The 25,079-nt window shown below is 42.4% G+C and overlaps 1 protein-coding gene across 1 annotated transcript in view; it reads right to left on the reverse strand.

The window, feature by feature from the left end:
* Positions 1-18,557, reverse strand: part of Pde3a (phosphodiesterase 3A) — a 282,570-nt gene extending 264,013 nt beyond the window's left edge. Inside the window, 1 exon segment of the mRNA XM_038319708.1 lies at positions 17,598-18,557. Coding sequence (XP_038175636.1) covers positions 17,598-18,557 — 960 coding nt within the window.
* Between the last annotated feature and the right edge of the window lie 6,522 nt (positions 18,558-25,079).

Below are 25,079 nucleotides of genomic sequence, written 5' to 3' on the forward strand. Positions count from 1 at the left end.
GGAGGAGTCTACAGGGCGGTTTGGTGGATGAAAGGGAAGCAAGAAAGAGTGTTATTATAATGTAATCCCAAAAAGGATTAGTGTAAATATGAATAAAAAAACATCTTTAAAATACAATAAATCCAAAAAGCAAACAAACAAAATAAAAAACAAAAATGGAAAATGTATATAAAATACTTGAATGAGTTTGAGGTTTTTAGGTATGACTCTGAGGTGATTTTGTTTCTTTGGTTTCCGTTTCTCTCCTCTTGTTCTACTGCATACACTTCTGATGGCATTTTAAGGGCTATTGGTGAGGTTCTGTCTATCTGAGGAAGTTTAATGTATTAATACTCCAATGTATTGCTGAAGAAATGAATGACTCTCCAAGTAAAAAGGCATGTGGGATAACTGTGGCTATGGAGAGCATCATTAAAATATCATATTTTAGTTCCCCACTCACTTTTTAAAAGCAGAACTAGAGAATGGAAACGGAGAAAGTCCCTTGGTCTTCATGCAGAAATGCAGGGAACAGGCAACAGAACCCTCACCAGCAAAGCTGAAAGCCATCCATGTGTATTCAGTATTGTTTTGACAGGAAGAAAACAAAATATAGGAACTCCTAATGCCTGAATATGACTTAGAGATGAAAGCTAAAACTGTAAAAATGCATATTTATAGATTCTATAAAAAGTATTAGAAGAAACATACTATGAATGAAATAAGAACTGATACAGAGTTCTTTTGATAAAAGAAAGCTTTGAAAAGCTCGTGTTCATTCATTCCTTCGAACACTTATCATGAAGCTGGCTTGTGTTTCCGCAGGTCCAGTAACTAGGTTAGCATGCTCTCCTCACAGAGACCATGAAGAATATGCTCTACTTAGAACAGTCTCTCTTTTCATACACTCAGTAAACCATGGTTGTGACAGCAACAAAAATAGCCCAAAATATTTTTATAAGCCCTGAGACACATCGCAGCATGTGTGTGTTTCAACACAAATCTGTCTATATTATTTCATAATGCCACACCTCAAATACAGACGCAAAGATTCACTCCACTGCTTCAGGAACCTCTTACTGGAGGTTCATGCTGGAGTGCCCAATTTTATAAGAAGCATTTGTCCTCTCCTACCTTCTGGGCCAAGAGGCAGAATTTTTTCTAAATGCTTTTTGTCCATTATTGAATGCCATATGACCATTCGGAAGCACATCCATCTACAGGGGCTGTTTCCACATCTCCATGTCAAACAACCAGTAGACACTCTTAATAGAGATCCTCAAACAAAAGAAAGCATAAACGTAGCCCTCTCTAAACTCAAAGACTAGCCAGCCATCACCAGCCTCAGCTGGAAACCTTTAGTTGGGGCTCAGTGGAAGGAATACTAGGAGATAAGATGCTGGACCACGAGAAGCCAGAGAAATACTTTCAAAATCAAGGTGCCTCTGACCTTTCTCCCACTCTCCTAATGACATTCCCAGCTTCTTCCTGTACACATGTGTCCTCTGGTGCTCACGGCCTCATGCAGGTGCAGGGAAGAACTCTGATGCTGCCTTATTTTCCCTGAGGTTTGAACCCACGAATTAGCTTTCTCTCTCTCTCTCTGAAACCTCCCTATCAGTCATAGTAAGGAAGCCTGGGTAGTCTGACCACATACTTGGATAGACTCTTGTTACGGGAGATAATGCCTCTCTATTGAATTCACACTCAAAGAAAACTATCAGTGAAGTTTCATTCCCCAAGCCCATCCATTCCTAACGCTCATTTTCTAGGGCTGGAAATTATGTACATTTCCTCGTTGAAGGGTATGGGTTTCTAAACTTCAGGAAGCTAGAAGGTGAATGCACTCTGTGACTTCCCCATGAGCACACAGTGAGTCCTTACGTCCTGTAGCCGTCAATCCATTTACTGCAGGTTCACACCAGCAGGACCTTCTCCATGATGGGAAATGTCCCTTCGTCCCTACAACTTCTGTGCTGTCAAACCCCTTTGGAGAAAGTGTTCCAGTGACAACTCCACCCTCTCGTGATCTGCATGATGCGTGGAAGGCTTCCTCCCTCGCTTCACCTTCTGCTATCTCCTCCACCAGTGCAGAAATGAGAACCAGATGATTTCCTATGAGCGGGAGAAGGGACGCAGACAACAGCAAACACTCACCAGTGCCAAGGCCAACTGAAAACAATTCCCAGTCATTCAACAAGTGGGAAAGTCTGGAAGAAACGTAGCCTGAGGAGACAATCTTGCAAAGGCTAGTTTACAAAGACTGCTCAGACACACAGTGTATGGATAAATGATTACTGCCTTGCCCTGATGGCTCTAAGCAAATCAAAACTACAATGATTAGGCTTAACAAATGCTATGTGTTAGAAAACAATGATACTTAGGGTAAATAATGAGAAAAAGAAAGGCTTCCTGATTTTTTTCCTATGAAGTTGCATGATTTATTTCATATTATACTCATAGTATATTTGGCTATTACAAACTAAAATAATGCTATGTTCTTTAGGGCTATATTAATAACTTGATACAAAAGCAATATAGCGAATGATAAGACACAAGCAATTCAGTGCCTGTTGGTTTCAATATGTGTAAAAACCATTTTTGAAATGTTACTTCCATATTGAGCCTTTGGTGTTAGAACTGTATTTACTTTTAATTTGAGGATTATATTACTGACTATTAGCATTGTTTTTAGTTGACCTATAAAACTTGATGGTAAGACCCTAATGCTGAAGACACCATTTACTTGAGTCATTGGACATGAAGAAAGTTGGTACTGACCTGAAAGGTTCTATACACAACATTAAGGGAGGAAAGTAATCAGCAGTCCTTCCCATCTGTGAACCTGTGAACTACATGAGATTTGTCTGCCAATGCAACAATGGCCCGAATACGGAAGTAACCAACCACTTTCAGACTGGACTTAAAGCGGGCTCCACAAGAGTCTTTAACATGTGCCTGATAGTGTTATCTAGACCAAAAACCTATGAGTGTCTTTGTCATAGAGCCTCGGGAAGAAGCTCATACTATTATTCTCCTAAATGGACATAGTAATAAATGCCCCATAGGTTCTTATCTTTTTTCCCCATAGATAAGAACATCTCTCAACCCTCATCATAAAGATTCTTTTTGAAGTAGACTGTGGTTAACAAACACAAAAACTGACAACTGGTCAACAGGCAGAAAACAAGAGACTGTAGAGTAACCAGGCCTGAATGAGACAACTATATCCCACACGTACTTACAACATGAAAGGAGGCAGAAGGTTTTAAGGGCCAGAGGTAGTGGATACCTGTGCAAAACAGTGTGTGCCAGACATGACAACACCACATGATCTCACATGGTCTCACATGATCTCACAGCAGCTACAACTGCATGCTCAACAGCTACACACAATCAAACCAGCCAAAATCCCAGTTTGGGTGGGAAAGGAACTCATAAAGTCTCACTTCTATCTGATTACCCATTGAAAACTGACGGCTAGTTGGGGATAGTATGTTCTTTTCTGGGATGTATCCCCTACGAGGGGCCATGTTCCAGGAGATGGGAACACAATCATTCACACACAGACACGGCACTAACTAGAGTCAGTGGATTTTTTTAAAGGAGCCCATGAAGCTAACAACTGTGAAAATAAATTTATCTTTCAAAATAAAATATGGCTTATAATATCAGTTAGTCTGAAATCAATCAGAAGCAAAACTCAGGTGGGGATTACATGACACAGCTGGCTCACAGTGGCATCATCATCCATTTGGTAAATAAGCTCAAGAGCTCAATAAACTTTTGTCTCTTTTCAAAAGTCATCTGTCTCCTCTGAAGCACCTGTGCCAGCTCTAGCACGTTCCTCTCCTTCCACTCTTATCTGACTGCCCATTAGTGACTTCAACTACAACTTACCCATACTGCAACAGCAATGCAATCAGCCTACATGGAACCACGTGTTTTTTAAGATCTGAGAAAATGTTTGTGTAACTACATGAAAAACTGCTGTCCTTGTTTAACTTAGCTCTTCTTTTATTTAGCTTACAGCCTTCCATGTCTCAGCTAAAGGCTATAGAGACTGTCCTCATCCCCCCCAAGACCTCTGATGGAAGCTCCTTCCTCTTCTTCCCACTCACACAACCTTCAAGTCCTACACTAGGCTCTATGATTCTTATGAAACAGACAGAATCAGTTATTTTCAAAAAGTGTGCAAGCACACATATTTTAATGTTTTAGTCTATCACAGTCTAGCATTTCTATCCAACATTAGTATAATAACTTGTCAGTTAGCCTCTGTAACAGATTTATGAACTAGGTTTGCAGTTGAGAAAAATTAATAGACAGGGTAGTCAAGAAATAACTTATGAGCTAATCCCAAAAGGGAAATAATGCAAAAATTTATTAGTGTTTGGATTCACAAACTGCTTTTCATTTTGTTTTGTGGGTTTTGTTTTGAAAGACCAGGTCTCCTGTATCCCAGGCTAGTCCAAAATGCACTGTGTTTCTTAGGCTGGCACTGAACTCCTGATACTCCTGCCTGGGCCTCCCAAGTACTGGAACTACAGGAGTTTGGCACCATATCTAGTTGTCACATGTACCCTATGTACCCACACATATGCATACATTTGTTTGCACATGGGTATGTAAATGTGTTTTCCCATAATAAAAACCTTCTACCAAAGTTCAGATCTGCTCAAGTCAGACTAGCCATGTAGTACAAGTAGACGTAAGTTCGCATCCTTACATCTTTCATCCAAGGCATCTGGATTGCTCCTTAAAACTCTGCAGTGCTCCAGAACCCACCTGAAAACCCAGACTATTGATGGGAAGATCCAGATACATGCACTTTAACGGATTTTTCAAGTGATTATTTCATTCACACTAGATTCTGTGAATCATGGCAAATACATCAACTTAAAAAGCACAACATGGTGAGGAATTGCATAAAGGAAGCCAGACAATCTTCTCACAGATTTTGACATCACCTATACACATCTGTGAATTCTAAGTGTTCACTATTATAAATCATAAACCACCCTTTGCTTCCCTTGGCATGATAGTTTTATGAGAATAAGCCACAGCGGGAGAAGCATCAAGGAGAAGATAAGAATGCCAACATACTGATGCACTCAGAAGGCAGCAAACACTGTCAAGCAGAGTCAGAGGTAGAATAAGTTACAGATAACTGTTGACGTTTTTTATTCAGAGACCAATGGCCAAACATTGCAGAGCTCTGGGAGTCCTGCTGAGGAGAAGGAGGATTGTAGTAGCTGGGGGCGGGAGGGGGTGTTAGGGACATTGAAGGAAAACCCACAGAAACAGCTAAGCTGGCTCACGGGAACACACAGAGTCTGACCAACAAGAAGCAAGCCTGCATGGGACCACCCTAGGCCATCTGCATTTATGAGACAGTTGTGTAGCTTGGTCTATTTCTGGGACTCCTGGAATGGGAGCATGGGCTGTCCCTGGTGTTTTGCTGGCTCTTCGGAACCTAGTCCTTGTGCTGGATTGCCTTGTCCAGTTCTGAATACAGGGGGAGGTGCTTGAGCTTGATGACATTTTTAATCCATTTTAGTCACATGAGAAGTTTAGGTTCATATAAAATTGCCAGCAGGTACATTTACAAGTCAATGTGACAAACAAGATCAAGAACTAGAGAATAAGAATCCTTATCTGGGAAAGTTCACATCAAGAAATCTGACCCACGAAACAGACCAAGAACCATGTTTAAAGAGTTAACCACTTAATTTTGATTGTTTTCTTTCTGCCCAAGCAAACTTTAGCATGAGTTGTGCGCGCTCATTTTTATGGGCTTGCATTTCTGACTGACACTTTATGTTTGCGATAACTCACTTATCAGTGTTCACTCATATCTTTCTCCAACATTCCCAACCTAATTCTCACGCTTCAAACTCGGCCCAGCTAATAGCTAGAAGAAGTTTCACTGATCACACTTAGAAAATCTAACAATAGTTCTCCAAAGGGGTTTAGAAGATGCAACCCAAATATGATTTAAATAAAAAGGAATGAGGAGACTGTCACAATAAGCTGCCACCAAATAAATTTATTGGGAGGTGTGTCCTGGCTGTCTAGAAAAATAATTCCAGTTACAGGAAATAACAAAACTCTAAGAGTAAGAAAGTCACTATTTGAGATAAGACACACACAGCTCATTTACTGTTAGAAGCTTTGCTTCTAAATATTTCATTAAAATATTTAGCAAATTCACAGTTGATTATAATTTGAGGTTGTAAAAAATTTCAGTGTGGAACTAACTTCTAATTTTCCAATGGAAGTCATATTTAGATTTTGTAACATGTATTCAAAGGACCCCAACATTAAAAGTTGTCCTGAACAGAAATCAAATCTGCTGAGAGAACTGACAGCTGCAGAAAGAGAAATAAATCACCATTGAATGGTCAGAACTTTTTCCTAAATAGTCTACTATGTTTCTCTGAGGGTCATGACAGTCTAAATAACATATTTGAAACAAATGTCCTATTCAATGAAAAGACAAGATTTCTACTGAGTATTAAAACTGAACCAGGAAGATGATCTTTATTAAATTGAAATTTTTCTATTTTAGCAAGTAAGATTCTACTAAACACCAGGGTGGCAAAGGTATGATTCCTGGGCAAACTTTTTTCCTCTTTTCTTTCCTTCTTTCTTTCTTTCTTTCCTTCTTTCTTTCTTTCTTCCTTCCTCCCTCCCTCCCTTCCTTCCTTGCTGTCTGTCTGTCACACTTCATAGTTCAGGCTGGCTCCGATCTCATGATTCTCCTACTCCAGCCCCACAACAGTTACTTTCGCAGGTCTGCACCTCTATGCCTGGCTATAGATGTTTCCTTTCCATAAAATGATGTCAGCTGTTGGAGCTGGAGTGACAGATCAGTAGTTAAGAATTCACATTGCTCTTGCTGAGCACTGAGTTCGGTTCCCAGTCCTCATGTCAGGAGACTGCTCCCTGCTTGTAACTGCAGCTCCAGGATATCCAGTGCAGTCTTCTGTCTTCCCAGGGCACTGATACTCATCTGCACACATACACACATACTACTCAAAAAACAAACATTTATACAACAGTGATCTTGAATGTAGATTTGGTGATTTTTCAGTTGTCAATGATCTAGAAATAAAGAAACAAGACATATGTTGAACATGGGATTTCCCATGAGTAAGGGTGCAGGAGAATTAAGCCCTACATGTGACACATCATAGAAGACTTTTTTAAACCATTTTATTTTTACTCTATGTGTGTGAGTGTTAGCCTGAATGTATGAAAGTGTAGCATGTGCATGCAGTCCCCGTGAAGGCCAGAAGGGGGCGATGGAACCCCTGAAACTGGAGTTACAGCTGTGTGAGAGCAGCCCGTGCAGTTGGGAACTGAATCCAGGTCCCCAGCAAGGGCAGTCAGAGTTCTTAACCACTGAGCCATCTTTCCAGGTCCTCAGAAGACATTTTAACAGCAGGAAAAAGAAATGCCAACATCACATCAACTCTGTAAATTCTCAGGCGTGTCCATGGTCGCTTTTCTTTGCTTTAAACATTTTAGTCTCTACCCAAGAGGGGATAAATATTTTATTTAACAGACATTTCTTTTCTGTCCACACATCCTGCCAGCTAGCACCTACAAAAAACAAGGCGCTCAGCCAAAATCTTCTAAGGGAAATGTTTATGGGTAAAATGGGGAGGCTGCGAAATTGATTTCTTTTCTAATGAAAACTGTCATGGTCTGCATGTAACTTCTTTCATTCCACGGCTTACAAAGAAATCCCCTATGAAATATACACCAGTACCTACGCTCTCTCCTTCCAAAGCTTAGGGGCACTACTACGGCGACTAGACCCCAAAACACAATGGAGCTGGGGATGTGTAGTGTTTCTCACATGAACCTGCTATTTTGATCCCATAAAATCCTTTGGATCAAAACAAACAAAAACGCTAGTTTCTCTTTCTGTATTCTTACCACCTGCAAAAGTAATAAGGACGCCATTGGTTGCACATAGAAGTACACAAATTTGCCAGCAGACAAAGTGTCCCCCCCCCATAACCTCTCTGTGAAGTCAGAACTCCCACTGGGTTTATCAAAGAGAATTGTGTATGCCTGGAGAGTGGAAATGCTTGCCACAGCCTTAGCAAAAAATACTCAGTGCATCACAATGACGTCAGAAGAGGGAAAAGTTTTATTAAAACCCTATTAACTCCAAACCACAAGCTTCTTGTCTAAAATCATTCCAATGTTCTCAAAGTTACCTGTGGAGGACAGAAAGGCATTCCTTACATTTTTAGATGCCCTTGAGAGAGAAGAATCTATCAAGTAAAAAGGACATGAAATAAAATGGAGAGAGAGGAGCGGGGAGAGGATGAAGGAGGGAGGGGAGAGAGAAAGAGAGAGAGAGAGACAGAGAGAGAGAGAGAGAGAGAGAGAGAGAGAGAGAGAGAGAGAGAGAGAGAGAATAACTAGGGGAAATTCTAAAAGACCAATAAATAGAATTAACTAGGGAAAGTGGAAAATTAGCTAACTACCTTTAAATGTAAACTCAAGTAGTGAATGTTACAGTGCTTACTTTTGGGGCGCTTCTGTCAAGTCTGAAGTCAGCGTAACTGAAGTGAACCTCATCCACATTACTCCTTCACATCCAAATTTCCTTATCTGTATAACATGTTTATGTTGCTTTGGGGGTTTTATTAATTATTTCCTGGGTGTTATGTGAGAAATCTAGTCTATTTTTATTTATTTATTTACTTATTTTATGGTTTCTCAAGACAGAGTTTCTCTGTGTAACAGCTCTGGCTGTCCTGGAACTTGCTTGGTAGACCAGAATGGCTTTGGACACACAGAGATCTGCCTTCCTCTGCGACCCAAGTGGTGGGACTAAAAGCATATTACCACCACTGCCCAGCTTTTAATCTGCATTGTAAAGGTAAAATAATATGCCTTGACTCACATGGCTATCTGTACCATATTCAGATAAAAATCATCGTACACAGAATACATGCATTACTTTAAAATTACTTGTATATATCTATATCTGTAGATATGGTTACAAAAAAAGCACATCTTGTATGAAAGTATTTTTGTCATTAAGTCTCCATACCATGTCAGAGCTCCATCTAGATTTCATGACTCTAAGGAATTTGACGGGAAACAGTTTTAGACATACTGAGACTTCTTCCCATGAAATCAGTCTGTAATCCCAGCCTGCTTCTTGAATTTAGAAAGGGACTTAAAGACCTAATCTGCATTTCTAGAGGCCACATTCTGCACCAAGCAACTTTCTAGGCTTCCTTATACACAGAACGGAGCCCTGTTATCTCCTTCGGCTCCCTGAAGGAGATATCTCCACAAGCAAGGGATCTTCACAGATACCACTAACAGGTCTGCCACTTTAGCGGCTCTGTTAGAAAGACTGTGTCCCACTCTACATATATCAACACTTTTGTTGCCAAAGAGTGCACTCTGATCAACCTAGACACGTGATAATATGGAAGCAGATGCAACCTCGGGCACACAGAAAATCAGGAAAGACAGGCCCACAGTTAACTGTGACACTGTCCTGAATCAAGTACACAGACTCTTCCCTAAAGACTGCAAAGCTTCCCCCAAACTCGAATAACTACATTTGCATTTTCAAATACTGACAAAAACATGAAATGGTTGCCAACTGCTAGAATAGGACGAAAGGTGCAATCAGAATTATCCCGGAGTCAGAAACATGGTTTTTAAATGCTGCCATTGGATCTATGTAAATTTTCATTATATGTGAAGATACAACATGAAAATGCATACATGTCATCCGGCTGAAAATATATAGCTAACACTGACCAATACGCTGGCCATCAGTCATAGTTATGGCCTGAATCACGAGCAGAATGCTAGAACAAACTGAGAATGCCTTTAGCATAAAACACATGTTGGATATTTGGCTTAGTACAAGCAAAATAGAATGTAACGTATCTCTGTTTTCATCTTGACTACATGCTGGGTCAAACGAAGTATTATTATACGATTATACATTTTATCTCTCCTTTTAGTCTTTTTTATGTAAATACTAGAAAATGCAAGGCTAAATAGGTGTTATTTCTACTAAACGTTTAAGGCACTCACCTAGGATACTGGCAGGACTATTTTCATCAAAGCCACTGGGTGACACTGTTCTCCACAAAATTGACACAACGAAGGCAATTTCCTGGCAGGGGAAAATGACACATGTACAGGATGTGTACAGGTCATACATGCACACGCGAGTGTGCCCACGCCTACATGTGTAAATACACACGAGCCTGTCACCCAACCAAGTGGATCTCTTTAAAAGCACCCATCATCTCAGGGTGAAAGACTTGGGAGCTTTGGACTTTCACCACTGTCCGGAACCCACAGCCTTGACAATTCGAATGATCATGCGTAGGTCCCTTAAGGGTAGAGGCAACTAGGACAAGATCATCCACGCAGGCCATGCAGAAGGACTTTAGTTTGCGGCTTTCCTGAAAGGCCTCTGTCTTTAAATCATAATGTCCCTCACGTGCTCCCCTAGGATCACAAGTACTTTCATTTTTATGACTCTTGGAAGAGACTGGGCAAACTAATTTCGGGGACACATGCAGCTGTTTTCGCTAACGAAGAGGGTTTTACAGCTTCTAAGATCATTTTTCTTGGCTTGTGTTTAAAATCCCGAACATCTTTCAATCAATTTTTTTTAAAAAAAAAAAAAATGGGAAAACAAATAGCTGTAAGCTGCCACTGGAGACTTCGGGCAGGGAGATGAAGATTCCACAGTCAGGCTTGTCAGAGCCATAAACACCTGTGGGTGGGACAAGCTGACAGCCGTGCACTCGCAATCCGGAGCTGCCTGACCTTCTCATTTCATCGCAATAACATAGGAACTTTCATGCTAGTTTTACCTCTGACATACAGTCTCCTCAACTGCATTGGCGATCCAGACTTGGTTCCTTAGGTAAGACCACAAATGATGTCTGGGTTTGGCACTGTCCACCACAGTCCCTTCCTGAATGTTTCCCAGGCAGCCATCTACTGTCACCGTACTGAGTCTTTTCAGTTGGGCTACCAAATATATATTTCCTTGACCCTTCTTCTTTGTCCCTCCCTCTGAAATCAGACTAGCTCGGTCTGGTAACTACAGCCCGGCCTCAGGTGTAGCATTATTCTACATCTTTGGAAATAATCATGAGCTCCATGAACGGTCTAAATAGTACAGCACAGCCGATGTGTTCTCTTGAACACACTGCATGTCCTATGTCCAGTAGCATTTTATCTTTATTTCAAACCCTACTGCCAATGCGCACTAGTTTCCATCCCTAAAGATAGGCTCTACACTTCCAAAGGTAAAGCTGCTTCAAATTTAAAACATGTATGTTTAACATTTGAGCACTAAAGATTTTCCATTTATCTAACATTATGGGCATTTTTTACCTAAAAGCAATTTTGCATAGAATTTCAGGAAACAGATGAATGGGCCCTACATCCAAGTTTAAAACCTGATACTATCTATAGTCCTTAACCCATTTCTTTCCTTTTTTGCTTTTTGAGAGAGGGTCTCACATAACTCAGGATATCTTTAACCTTATAGGTAGTGGAAATTCCTGCTGCCACCTCCCAGTGCTGGGCTGACAAGTATGGAACTCCATGTCCCGTCTTCCCAGTGTATTCTCTAAATGGCCACTCCACATTCCCTGTGATTTTCTCTTATGCGGGGACTTCGTTGCCCCAGTGTTGTTCTAAGCCCCGGAGGGCCAGAGGCAGCGTCTTCTCAGTATGTGTGCAGTTTGGTCGCAAGTGTACAAAATGTGACATTTGATGGGCTGCCTGACCAAAGGCATACATAGATGACATTAACTGAGAGGACTATTTCCTTTTAAAATAGTATTATATACAAGACAAATAGTATTACCAATCCATGTTTTTGACAGTTATCCATCTGTGAATAACCCACATCAACTTATCTTTTAGTCTTTTACCCATGGTGATCAAATCTGTTTATTTTATGTTGCAAACAGTGCAAACATACGTGCTCAGCTCAAAGTTAAAACAATTATCAAAGGTAGATTTACCCTTCCCAAAAAAGACAAAAGAATCTTCTCTACAAAAAAAAAAAAAAACTTCCAGTAAAAATACTTTCAACAATGAAAGTCCATAAAGGCAATTGTTTCTTATCTATAGAAAGGAATACAGAGATATTGGATCATTAATAATCAACAACCTTAACATGCAAATGCACGAATGCAAAATCTAAAATGTAAGAACACAGAGTTTTGGTGATTTGGGGTTCTTCAGAATTATGTGCGAGGACTTCGTCAGACAGATGGATGTGGAGTGCGGGCACAAGTTGTGGTTTCAATAGGCAGGCAGAGCTTTTAGAAAATGTGATTATTAAATATCACACAGAAAAGAGAAAAAAGGAAGACGCCATGGGGAAAGAGATCCACAGGAAACAAGCAGCAATGTATCCCATGGAGTGTGGGTAGGCATCTGCCCACAGCGCTAAAGAAACATTGCCAGTGACCCAGTGCAAACGTTTCAGCTTGTCAATGCCTCTCCAGACACTATGCGATACAATAGTAGCATTGATCCCATATGCTCACAACCAGGCTCTCTGAAAAAAAGCAACTTCCACCCTAATCCCCAACAAACTCACTCCCTTAAAGGAATCAAATAAGAGTTTTCAATGAAGTGAACATAAACTCTAGCAAGCTGTGGCCAGCACGAACCATATTAATTGAAGGAATTTTAAAATAGGAAGCTTAATGGCTTGATAAACTCCCCACCTCAATAGAACCTATAAGAAGGATTTCAACATAGAAAGGTCAGTGTGGCCAGAGCTTCAGGGATCCGGGTGCCTGCAGACAAAAGTCCCAGAGCTAACTCTCCGCAGAGTCACAACAGATCCACACACGTGTCACAACAGATAAAATGCATGTTTCTCATGTCCGTGTCGCTCATCCAGCCCGCCTGTACCCCCTCCCCCTCCCCAGACTTTTCCAGATGTATTTCATACACAGAGTCACTGTTCTGGCTGTTTATTTAATTAACATGACAGCCCGGCACACACTGTTTCTTTCAGGTCTACAGTTAAACTTTTTACACTTTAGACTCAAGACAGAAAGAGTAAAGTGACTGTTTTCACTCCTCCCAACCTCTGGAAATTTATATAGATTTTCTGACTCTTTCTGTTAGTTAAAATAGTCCTTTGGTATGCTTTAAATATCTGTATTCACAAAGTAAAAAAAATGACGGGAAAACAAAACATTATTTTCCCACCTTTCCCAGGAGGATCAGAAACCCTTGTTTGCCTTTTCAGAGGTTGACATTAAATTTAATTCTGTCACCAAGACATAATCAATATTTTTGTTTATATCGTTATAAACTGAGGAATAATACTGAAATATGATAGAAGCCTCAATTTAAAATCCCATGTTTCTTAAACATATCCAATGTAAGAAACATATCAAAATACATTTAGAAATGTACACAGCATTCTATATGTTCAGAAAAATAAAGAATTCTATAAATTTAGAAAAAGAAAAAAGAACACTTGCCTGACACACATGAGGTCCTGGCTATTTTAAATGCTAAAGTTCAACTAAGAGGACCAGCATTATGGCTCAGTGGGAAAAGGCACTGCCACCAAACCTAAGGACCAGAGAAAGATTTCAAGAACCCACATGGTGGAAAGGAGGGCTAAGTTCTGCAAGTTATCCTCTGACCCTGTAAACACGTTATAGTATGTGAATGCTCTCTCTCTCTCTCTCTCTCTCTCTCTCTCTCTCTCTCTCTCTCTCTCTCTCTCACACACACACACACACACACACAAATATAATTTTTAAAAAACTGTATCCAAAATTATTTCGGAAGAAATAATTCTGTGCATTTTCATCTGTACTGATAAGACTATCAAGTTTTATTTGATTTTAAGCAATGGCATAAGAAAGCCCACCACATGCCTACCATCCAGTGACCACCAACAGAAACCATTATCTTATCTTCCTTTTTTTATTGTTTGCTTGGAGGGCTGCTTTAAAATGTCTTTCTCATCCCAGTGATTAACAACTTGGCCCTTGTCTGCTACCAAACTTAAATTCCACTGCAAAGACATTCACATAGGCTAACAATTCTCAACTGAGTGCTTATAGAAACAGCCACAGGAGAGTGTAACTTTTAATTTAGTAAGACAAAGCACATATTTGTATATAGATATATTCGTCTACATTTCTGTTTGCCTTTGTGTCTCTCAGAAAACAATTAGCCATTAGTGTGGCTCAAAGACAACATTCATGGGGAGAGCTGAATGATTTGTATCTTTTTTCCCTATGAAACCATACGTTTAAAATATTAAATGCTTAACAGGTAATTAAAATAAAACTAGGTTTGGTTTGGAATCCATTAGAAATTAATGGGTATGCTGGATTCAGTAATTACAGAGAAGTGGGTGTCCAATAGTGTTCTATGACGCATATAGAGAACAGGCATGCCTCGAGTATTTTCCTAAAATTCAGAGTTGCAGAACTAACTTCATGCTGAAAATAGCACTTATTAATCAAAATCACCCAATAAATGCTAGGTGTTCTGCATATTGGAAGTTGGCAGGGGGTCGAAGCAAGGTGGCAAGGTTATCGCTGCTGTCAGATGTGAGAACTCTCTTCCAGAGGAGACATACACCTTAGCTGACCCCAGTCTTCCCAGACCCTCAGTCTAAAAATACACTGACCTAACATCACAGCCTCAGTCTCCAGAATACAGGGCTGGCAGGACTCAACCAGAAAGATGTTACTCAGGCTGTTCCTTCTCAGAAGACACTTTCTGTTGCCTTTAGACACACCTGGTGCCTCCCTCGCTGACCAAAACCAGACCTGCTTTCCCTTTCTGTACTACAAATTATCTGTGCTACAACTGGATTCTATATGGGGCTATCTCAACAAGAGACTTTATAACTCTAGACTCAGGGGAAGATGGGAGGGAGGGAGGGAGGGAGGGAGGGAGGGAGGGAGGGAGGGAGGGAGGGAGGGAGGGAGGGAGGATGTCAGGCAGGCAGACAGGCTTGCTTAATGTGAAGTTTAGCATATATTCTCCTGTGCCCCTTTAGGAGATGAGAGCCACTGATAAGAAGGAATTTTCAAGCAGTGGTTACTGTCACCCACACAGAAAAGGTAAGTGCCCCAACAGTCTCACTTTTAAACTCCAGAATGAGCAATAGCTAAGTCATTACCTAGGAGGCCTCTGTCCGTGTTGCCTCTCGGTACGATTTAAAACTTACTGGTTGCCTACAAGATCTGCTTTATTCAGAAAAGAACTAACCAGACAGCACTCGGGAAGTGCTAGATTTCGTTTTACAATTATTTTCACTCTGGACTTCGTCATGTATGCAAATGATCATGACACCCTTTGCCCTCTTAATCAGAAGTTTGCTTCCTCGTGATAAAAAAGATAAGCCATTTACTATATGGCTCCTAGCCTTTTCACAGAGTTTGACCAACGTATGAGCTGCTACCTCACCCTATCTCATAAGATACTATCCCATGTCAGCCACACCCATTCTCCACAATTATGTTCAGCAACAGCTTTGATGGGTCATATATGAAAACCAGCCTTCAGTGAGCACACCTGCACCCATGCCTTCATTAAAACTTCAAGGGTCCAGGTTGCTGCTGCATGCAACCACAGCTCCGCATCACCTTAAGTGGGAGTTTCTTGCTTTAGACCATCCTTCATCAACACTCCTTCAACAAAACAATTGCCAGAAAATAATCAGGATAGATGATTCATGTACACTATGCAAGCAACTAATCAATAAAACCTTTGAAAAATCAAGCTACATAGACCTTTATGAGACCATTACAGTCCTTCACTTACCAATGTGAAGCAGAGAAAACCTATACAAATCTGTGCTCATCAGCAAAGTTGCTCCGTTCACCTGAAGGCCTTCTGATCTCAAATCCACTCTGAGCTCCCTTAATCGGAAATGTCAGAAATTTAATTCTGAGGGCTAAGTGGCATTAATATGGAGTCAAATTACTTCTGATTCAGTCCAGATTTCTCCTGTAAATTAGGCTTCAATGTTGGCAAAAATCACATTTCCCTTTAAGTTCAAGAGAAGTGTACTGTGGATGTCTTTTTGATAATCGTGTTTTCATTCAGAAAGTTCTCTCTTCTGTACCCATCTGTACTTATACTTTATTCTAATGATCACCAAATATCTACACAACTAAGCACCAGTCAGTGCCCTATGTTCTTCTCTTTGCTCTTTAAACCAAGAAATATTTGTCTCCGCTAAACAAAAAGTTAAATAAGTACATTTGTTTGAAAGCAAGCACAAGCATGGAATGTTGTCATCCAGTCCGCTACATAAAGTCAAAGAGCCACCCATCTGGGTAATCAACTCCATTTCAGAAACAAACCAGCCACTCACACCATATGGTGACTGATGTCTCTAAGGAACACCTAACCAATTATTCCAAAAAGAAAAGGCTTACTATTATCCTAGGAACAGCCTTTCACCCTGAAAGTACCCTAATAGGATCATGGGTAGGCATGAATTTAAATAGGAAAAGTGTAAATTTCCATTTAGAGTGCAGAATCAGCTTTCTCAATCCCCTACAGCAAGTGTCAGACCTGGTGGAGAGAACTGAGGCGAAAAAAAAAAACCCTCAGGTACAACTTGTGAATAAAATTGGAAACGGTTCTCCTATACCATGCAGGGTTGCTATTCTGTGATACCAAAGACATTTGCAACCTCCTGCCCACTCCCCGCAAAGAACGCCTAAACTGGTACACACAAAATCACTCCGAATTCAACTCCCCCATCTCCTCCTTCCTCAAAGATACTTTATCGATAGCAATCTTAGAAAGTCTGGATTAATGTTTCCTGCAACCCCTGAGGAAGTCATTTGAATTTCTATCCACTTAGGCTGATAAACGCGCGTGGAAAAGGTTACTTTTCTGAGTGAACAATAAAAGCATAGCTGCCAGTTCTACACCATTCTAATGTTCACACATAGCCCTCAGGTGTTAAGCCTAAGTTCAGAGTTCAACACACACTCGTGCCTAACAACTACAGTTCAGACCCATGCTGGCGGCCAGCAGATGAGGCGTCTCCAGAGTCAAGGCAAAAGAGAAGCGCCTCACCGTCAAGGATGCCTTCCCTGGCTACCGAAACTCTTCTACCGACTTTTATAATGTTCATCTAGCACTTCATAAGGAATAAATTTTATTATTTTACAAAAAATCCCAGAAATATAGGAAATACACGTGTTGAAAGACACTTACTTCCAATAAATAATTAAATAAGTAAGCTAATTCCAAAAATTTAGGGAAGGTAGAAATGCTTCACCAAGGGCAGGCACTCAAAAGCCAGGTGTAGGAGATTGAAAACATGCCCCAGCTGTGGAAGCCCGCGCACCGCCACTTAGCCACTTAATTTTGTTGCTTTTTACTGTTTTCTGTTGCTCTGGTTGCAAACTACCCGACTAGATAGAGAACTGGGGAGAGAGAAAAAAATAATCTACTTTCTTAGTAAGTGTAAAGTTGTACTGTTTGGCAGGCTGACTTCCCCATCGCCTGCTCTCCACTCCCTGCACTGTTTCAAGTTTTCCCGGAGCACCCCCAAAGGCGCGGCCCCAGCTTACCTGCTCCCTGGGTATGCAGGGCAGAGAGGTCCTCCGGTGCGACTTGCCGCTGCAGCCAGACATCTCGCCGGCCACCACGGAGCTGGACCGCCTCCTCCTCTTCCACCCCGGAATCTCTTCCTTGGTTCTCGCGCTCAGCTGGGACCTAAACCGCTCCCTGGGCGGAGCCGGCCCGGAGCACTGCGGCAGGATCTGCTCGGCGTACCTGGCCAGCAGCAACCCCAACACCGCCGCCAAGTAAGCCAGGTAAGGTCTCCAGGCGACCTTGAACCTCTCCAGGGAAACCAGGGCCACCGTCCGGAGTGCGCTAGTCAAGGCGACCATGAGGACGCCCAGCCTCAGCCTCAGCACCAGCCATGTCGCGCCACCCAGGCAGCTGAGCAGGACCCCCGCGGCGGGCAGTGACAGCAGGCGACCGTCCCCCACGCCCAGCGAGAGCTGCACCAGCGCTTCCCCCGCACAGCAGGCGGCCAACAGCGCGACGGCCAGAGGCAGGCGCACCCCGGCGCGCAGCAGGCACAAGCCCATCCAGAAGAAGGCGCACAGGAGACTGAAGAGCAGCGCGGCCGGCTGCAGCCAAGGGCTGAGCTGCGCGCCGCCCCCGGGAGCACCTCCCCGAGGGCCCGGGAAGACGCCCCCTCGGGCTCCTTCCTCCTCCTCCTCCTCGGCCGCCGCCTCCTGACTCGACTCCAGCTTGCCTCCGACCTCCCCGCCGACCAGCCTCACCAGCAGCGCCAGCAGCACGGACAGGGAGCCCGCGCACAACGCCGAGGAGAGTTGCGGCGAGCGCCGAAGTGGTTGCAGCGCCTGGACTCCCCAACAACCTCGGCTGCCCGAGCTCCACGGAGATAGAGGGGACGCACCACGACGGTGGTGGTCCCAGCTGGACACCTGGGCGGGACTCGCCCTTCCGAGGCCCAGCTTGGCCCGGTCGTGGGCGGCCTCGCCCGACACTGCCATGCTGTGAGCTCTGCAGGCAACCCCCTTCCGTCCCACCCGTGCGCCCGCGCCCTTTTCGATCGCACACTCTGAATCCCTTCTCCCCGATCTCCGCGAAGTTTCAGCGTTGCAGAGAACTCAGCAGTGCGAGCTGAAGACTTCTTCAAGTTGGCAGCTAGCAGGATCAGCCTTCGATCTCCCCCCACCCTCTTTCTTCCTTTCTCTCTCAGAAATCCTTCGCTCCACCCTCAGCCCAAGTTTATACTATATGGGGTCTCTTTCTACTTCGGGATTTTAACACTTGCCCAACACAAATGTTGCTCAGTGACCGCTGATTCTCTGACCATCCCCGGGCTGATCTCGGCCGACCTCCCCATTGCACCCATATTAAGCAATATCAATAGCTCTCGCTCATATCTCGCCTCGGCTATAGCTAGCGAGCGTAGTCTGCACCGCCACTATATATTCTCCTCTCTCATTAATCTGTCCCTATATTCTCCCCCACCCCATCTCTCTCCTCCCCCTCTTTCTCTGTTTCTCCCCCTCCCCCTTTCCCCTTTCTATCTCTCCCTCTTCTCTCTCTTTATCTCTCCCCCTCTCTACTTGGCCAATCTTCCCCCTTGCTGCCATAGGACACAGACTTCGTTTCACAGAGGTAGGAAGCGGAGCCTCCCAGCCTTTCTGTGTCCAGTTCATGGCAAAGAGTAGGGGGCAAAGAAAAAAATAGAAAAGGAAGCTGAGACGCTGAGACGAGACGTAGTGTCGAAGTTACTAAGTTCCACCGGAAAGACCCAGTCTGTGAGCGGCTGCAGCAGCAAGGATGGAGGGAGAGCAGGAGCTGGTATGGAGGGGGATGGGGGAGGAGGAAAGGGAGGCTGTTAGCTTAGTTTTCTTTAAAAACCATTTTTTTTTCTTTTTGATGCACGATGGCTGATGTTTTTGCTGAGGAAAAAAGAGCAGAGACTAGTGCTTAAAACTCTCAAAGATTCCACAGTTCCTCTCGCTGGCTCTTAAGGGAATTCACTAGGTGAGTGGGCTCAGGATCCAGGGGTACAGTTGTGGGAGGGACCACCCCTTTCCTAGAGATGGTCCCTGCCAGTTAAAGGGGGGAGGGTGACAGGCCGGTGCTGGGGTCCGTGGCTGGCAGCTGGCCCTGAGGGGTGAAAGCCAGCATGCTTGATTCTGTCATAGAAAAATGATGCTTCTTCTGTATGAGTGATTTAACAGGCAAAGATCCTGAGGGGAGGGTGTTCCAGGATAGCTGGAACCCATCTCAATGGCTTTTTCATCCTGCTGCTGCTCCAGTAGAAGGTCGGTGCGCAGCAGAGAAGCCACGCCCCATCTTTCAAAGTTACATTTTGATTATTTTGTATGCCAGTGTGAGTGTGTATGTGAGATTACAGGAAGATTTGTGGGAGTCACCTCCTTTCCAGGGTCTGAAGGACAGAACCTTTTTTTTTTTCAGACATTCTGGGGTTTTTAGACTTGGTGGCAAACATTACCTGCTGCCACTGAGCCATCCTGAGGGCCCCAGCATGCCTGTCTTGTTCTTCCAAATGGAACAGTCTCAGAGTTATGTAGTGCACAAAGTCATTTAAGAAAAAAGATACAGACAGAAAACATAGAGAGAAAGGGTTTAAAAAAAAAGATTAGGGAATGGAGAGATGAAGAAGCAATTAAGAGCATCTTCTGCTCTTTCAGAGAACCCAAGGAGTTCCCAGCACCCACATCTGGTGACTCAGAACCACTGTATTTAACTCCAGCTCCAGGGCATTCTATGCCCTCTTCTGGACTCCACAGCCTCCTGCACTCACATACTTTAAAAAAAATTAAGTAATTTCAAAAATCCGTCTGGGAGTTGGTGGCACATGCAACCCCAAGATCATGAGTGCTGGAGACAGGAAGAATGCTCTGATGTAGAAGCCAGCCTGGGCTACAAATGCAACCCCAAGATCATGAGTGCTGGAGACAGGAAGAATGCTCTGATGCAGAAGCTAGCCTGGGCTACAAATGCAATCTTGAAAAGAAAAACAAAAGCGTAGCCCCCAGCTTCAGTGCAGAAGTATCATAAGTCAGCAGTTGTTGACTCTGTGTGGTAAAATCACACTATTGGCTGATTAAGAAATTAAGAATGATTGCAGAACTAGAAAGCCCAGCTACTCAAACCCACCCACAATGAGCAAAGCCCCTCCCTTATCAATGATTACGTGGTCATAGGCCACAGTATTTGAAAAAAAAAAGTTAATTTTTTTGGCAGTTTATGAAAAAGAATTCTTCAGTTTGTTCAGCAGATTCAAAATGATGCTGCTGTGTTCTGGATTTTTTTTTAAAAAATCCCCTCTTGCTCAGGTTGCCTAGGTGTCATTTGGCTCTCACAAATAATAATAAACTGATTTTGTCTCAATTATCTTGCTGCTCCAGGTTAAAGTGTGTTTATAGCCTGGAGTACTTGGATAATTAGCTCAAAATGCCACTGTGTTTTGTGTGTAGAGATGAAGCAATAAAATATGCCAAGAGGAGACAGATGAAATAAAATGGATTCATGGGGGCAGTGGGAAAACGTAGCTTAGGTTGTACATTTCTTTTTATGAGAAGCAGCCTACTGCAGTCCCAGCTGGGCACTCACAAAGCATTAGGCATAAATGAACAGGAGGGATGGACCTGCCAGCCAACTCCTCTCTGTCACATGTCCAGACCTGCACCACTGGCCAGGAGCCTGCGTTGGGCAGCATGTCAGGGACAGCAATACCATCTGTCTATTAAAGAAAACAGGAGTGGTGATGCCTTTGCCAAAGACAAATGAGCCCCCTAGCATGCACACACACTTCCCTAAGTTTCCATCTTATCCATGATTCATATGCCAGAGCCTTCCTGGAATGCTTGAAAGTAAAAAAAAAAAAAAAAAAAAAGTGCTGCCTCTTGACATGGGGAGTACACAGTGCACATCAAATCACAACCCTGGGCTTATGTTGTTAAATTTAGAAAGAAAAAAAACTCTGAGTGGGGGGATGAAAGAGTATTTCCATTTTCTCTGTCTTCTACCTCCACATGCATCTCAGGTTTTTCAGGAAAAATAATGGCATGTGATCATCAAAACAGAACTCTTACAAGACTGACAATGGACATTGTCTAGAAGCTGTCATACATGAACTGGTGAGATCTCAATGGATGATTTCATCACCTTCCTTGGGTTTCTGGATGGCAATGGGCAGAAAATTGGATCTTCTTTCCTTTCAGTGAAACAGCTAACTTTCTGATTGTGACTTTTGTTTAAAAAGTCACACACAACTTACTTTGCAAAGCCCCCAATGACTTGAGCTAAATCCCAGGAGCTATATAAAGGTGGAAATAAAGACCCAACTCCACAAAGTTGTCTCTGATGGCCACACATGCACTTGACTGATGAATAGGCACACGTGAGTCTCCCTTTCAAACGGCAATAATTAGTAATAATAAGAAAGTATCATAATAAAACACTTGCCATTTTCTAGCAGTAACAAAACATCACTAGGTCTATGTGTTGATGGCATCTTAGAGCTGGTCAATAATATTAAAGAAACAATGCCCTGGCACCTGACTTTCTCCCTATTTTTAACAAAAGTCACAATCAGAAAGTTAGCTGTTCCACTGAGAGGAAAGAAGATCCATTTTTCTGCCCATTGCCATCCAGAAACCCAAGGAAGGTGATGAAATCATCCAGATTCTTTTGTGAGAGACGGGGCCAGAGGGATAGACAGGAGAATGGCAACCAACAATTAGCAGTACAGTTAGCTAAGTGAAAGGCCAAGATGCGTAAGACAGATGTGAAACAGCTATGTGTAAGCACTGCCTTTGAAACAGGTAGCAATTAGTCCTGACTCAGGAACACACAACCAACGAACAAGATGAAAGAAAGGTTGTCCACACATAGAAAGTAGAAGAAAATGTCCTGTCCTGTCTAGCTGGAGAATACCCTTCGCTTGGCCAAGTCCAGTCAGTGTGGTTTGATTAGTTCTTTGTGAAAATCCTTTGCACTTTGCCAGCTATAGCTTCACTTAAGAGGACTCGCCTGTAATGTTTTGTTTTTTTAAGTCTTCACTCCTAAGTATGGCTTCATTTATTCTCTACTGCCTGCCTGACCTCCATGCACTTACAGTGAGTTAACACTGAGTCCCTAAGAAAGGAAGCGCCTTAGAATCCACTCTACCACCTACATACTCACCACCTCCTCCATTTTCTCCCATCTCTGGAAAAAACAGTGCCATCCACCCAGCTGCCTGGATCCACAATGGGAACATTGCCCTCGGCTCTTTCATGATTAGCTTGCTACCCTTCCACTCTATTAACAAAAGTACTTGCTTCCATCTCTAAAGGATGACCTGAATCTCTCTTTCTCTCTCTCCCTCCCTCCCCCTTTCTCTCTCTCTCTCTCTCTCTCTCTCTCTCTCTCTCTCTCTCTCTCTCTCTCTCTCTCTCTCTCTCTCATATACCTTTTACAGTAACCAAACACAGGTCCATCATCATCTCCAGCTAAGACAGTTGCAGTAACTAACTGCCCTTGCCTTCCTTTTATAGATCCATTTTTATTGAGCACAATGATAGTTCAAATACATAAATTAAATGATTGTGTATCCCCTCCTAAAACCATGCAAGGTTTCTCATTGTACTGCAGTCTCCAAAGGACCCAGAACAACCTACAAGGTCCTCCAAGATTTTTTCCAGCTCTCTGTGACCTCTTCCTGTTCTAGTATTCCCACTTGGCTAGTACAGTCCCAACTGTTACAATGTTCTCATTAACCAACATGGACTCTCTGCTGTTCACCATGAAAGACAGTAACTGCAAAGGGATGTTGAACACTCAACCCATGGCTACCACAGAGGAGCAGAGAGGCTTTAATTATTCAAAATGTAGTAGATTTGTTGGGTTATGGGTTCAGTCATGAAAACTGCATATTTCATACTTCAAGCCATGCTTGTGGTCTTCCATAGCTGCTAAAGTGATAGGGACCTTGGGAGCCACACATTGTATCATGCTGGCTTCTTCTGCATCACTCCTGGCTTCAGCTGTTTTTTCTTCTTGTTGTTTTGGTTTGGTTTTTGTTTGGGTTTTTTTTTAAGAAATGTTGGTTCCCAACCACCATGACAATAATATACCTGACAAAAGCAACTGAGAGGAGGAGGAATTTGACTCTCAGTTTGTCGTGATGCAGATAATATGTGTGGAGTGGTCCTAGCTGTGGTGACAGGAGTATGAGACGACAGCTGGTGATGTTGAGGCCGTGGTCATGAAGCTGGCAAAGAGGGATGCTGATACTCAACTAGCTTTTCCCTTTTTTATTCAGGCTGGGACCCCAGGCTGCTACCACACACATGGTGAATGGGTTTTCTCTCCTCAGTCAAAACCTCCTTGGCAATATCCTCTCGGGTATACCAGAGTTAGTCTCCTAGGTGATCCCCAATCCAATCATGTTGACAGGGAAGATGACTATAAGGTTTTTAAAAAAGACATTATGGTACCCAATATGCATAGAGATTTAAATACCTAATATCACACTGTTCTATTGTAGTCTTGATGAGTATCTCTCTATAAAATGGTTTTCTGCTCTCTTGTTTATTGTTCATTTGCTCTGAATTTCCAGATACCAGACATTCGCATGTCCTGTGGTCGAAACTCATTGAATACTCAAGAAGCAAGTGTTTGATGAATAAAAAATTCAATAGAATTATGAAAGAAAATAAAATGAAATATACCACCACTGTAATGTTTCATATTAAAGACCAACTGCATATATTTACATATAAACACACACAAATATATATGCATATATATGTGTGTATGTATGTATATGCATATGTATATCCAACTTAATTGCTTGCATGAACAGATGTCTCTGAGTCTTTCCTTGAAAATTCTGTTATGATGAGTACACTCCTAAGTAAAATCATGCAAGCAGCACTTCACAGAGAGCTGCTATAAAAATATGTGTTGCTATCTTAAGTTACTCATCTCTTAGAAAGGTAAACACTAGCCAGAGATTTTAAAACTTATATATTGAATGCTTGATGAAATGTCCATAGTGACTTTATTGTAGGCACAGGAGTGGGGAATGAAATATATACATATACCTTTGAGTAGCCAATGAACTGGGAAGTTCAGAATTATATGTCTGAATATAAATGACTAAAAAAGTCATATTTCACATTGTTTTCTATCTCTAATCACTATTGTAAGAACTGAATTATACTAGCAAACATAACCATTTTGTTAAGATCGACTTTACTGGTATACTTCCAGATAGAGTCAGGGAGAAAACACAGAATGCTTGCATCTGGGGATTCACTGTTGTCTCTGGCTTTCCATGCAGTACTGTTCCTTCTTCTTACATTACTTACAATTCCAAACATTGTAAGTAATGCCATTATGTATGCAACTGGGGACAAGATCAAAAGTTAAAGCAGGGATGTGAGAGTTAGTGTAGACCTACAGCCATGACAAATGGAAGCATCCCATGACAGGACCCACCACTGGACAGGCCAAACCTGTGGACTAAGATTCTTGTGGAT

This window comes from Arvicola amphibius, chromosome 2 (genome assembly GCF_903992535.2).
Source record: "Arvicola amphibius chromosome 2, mArvAmp1.2, whole genome shotgun sequence".
NCBI classification, from domain to species: domain Eukaryota; kingdom Metazoa; phylum Chordata; class Mammalia; order Rodentia; family Cricetidae; genus Arvicola; species Arvicola amphibius.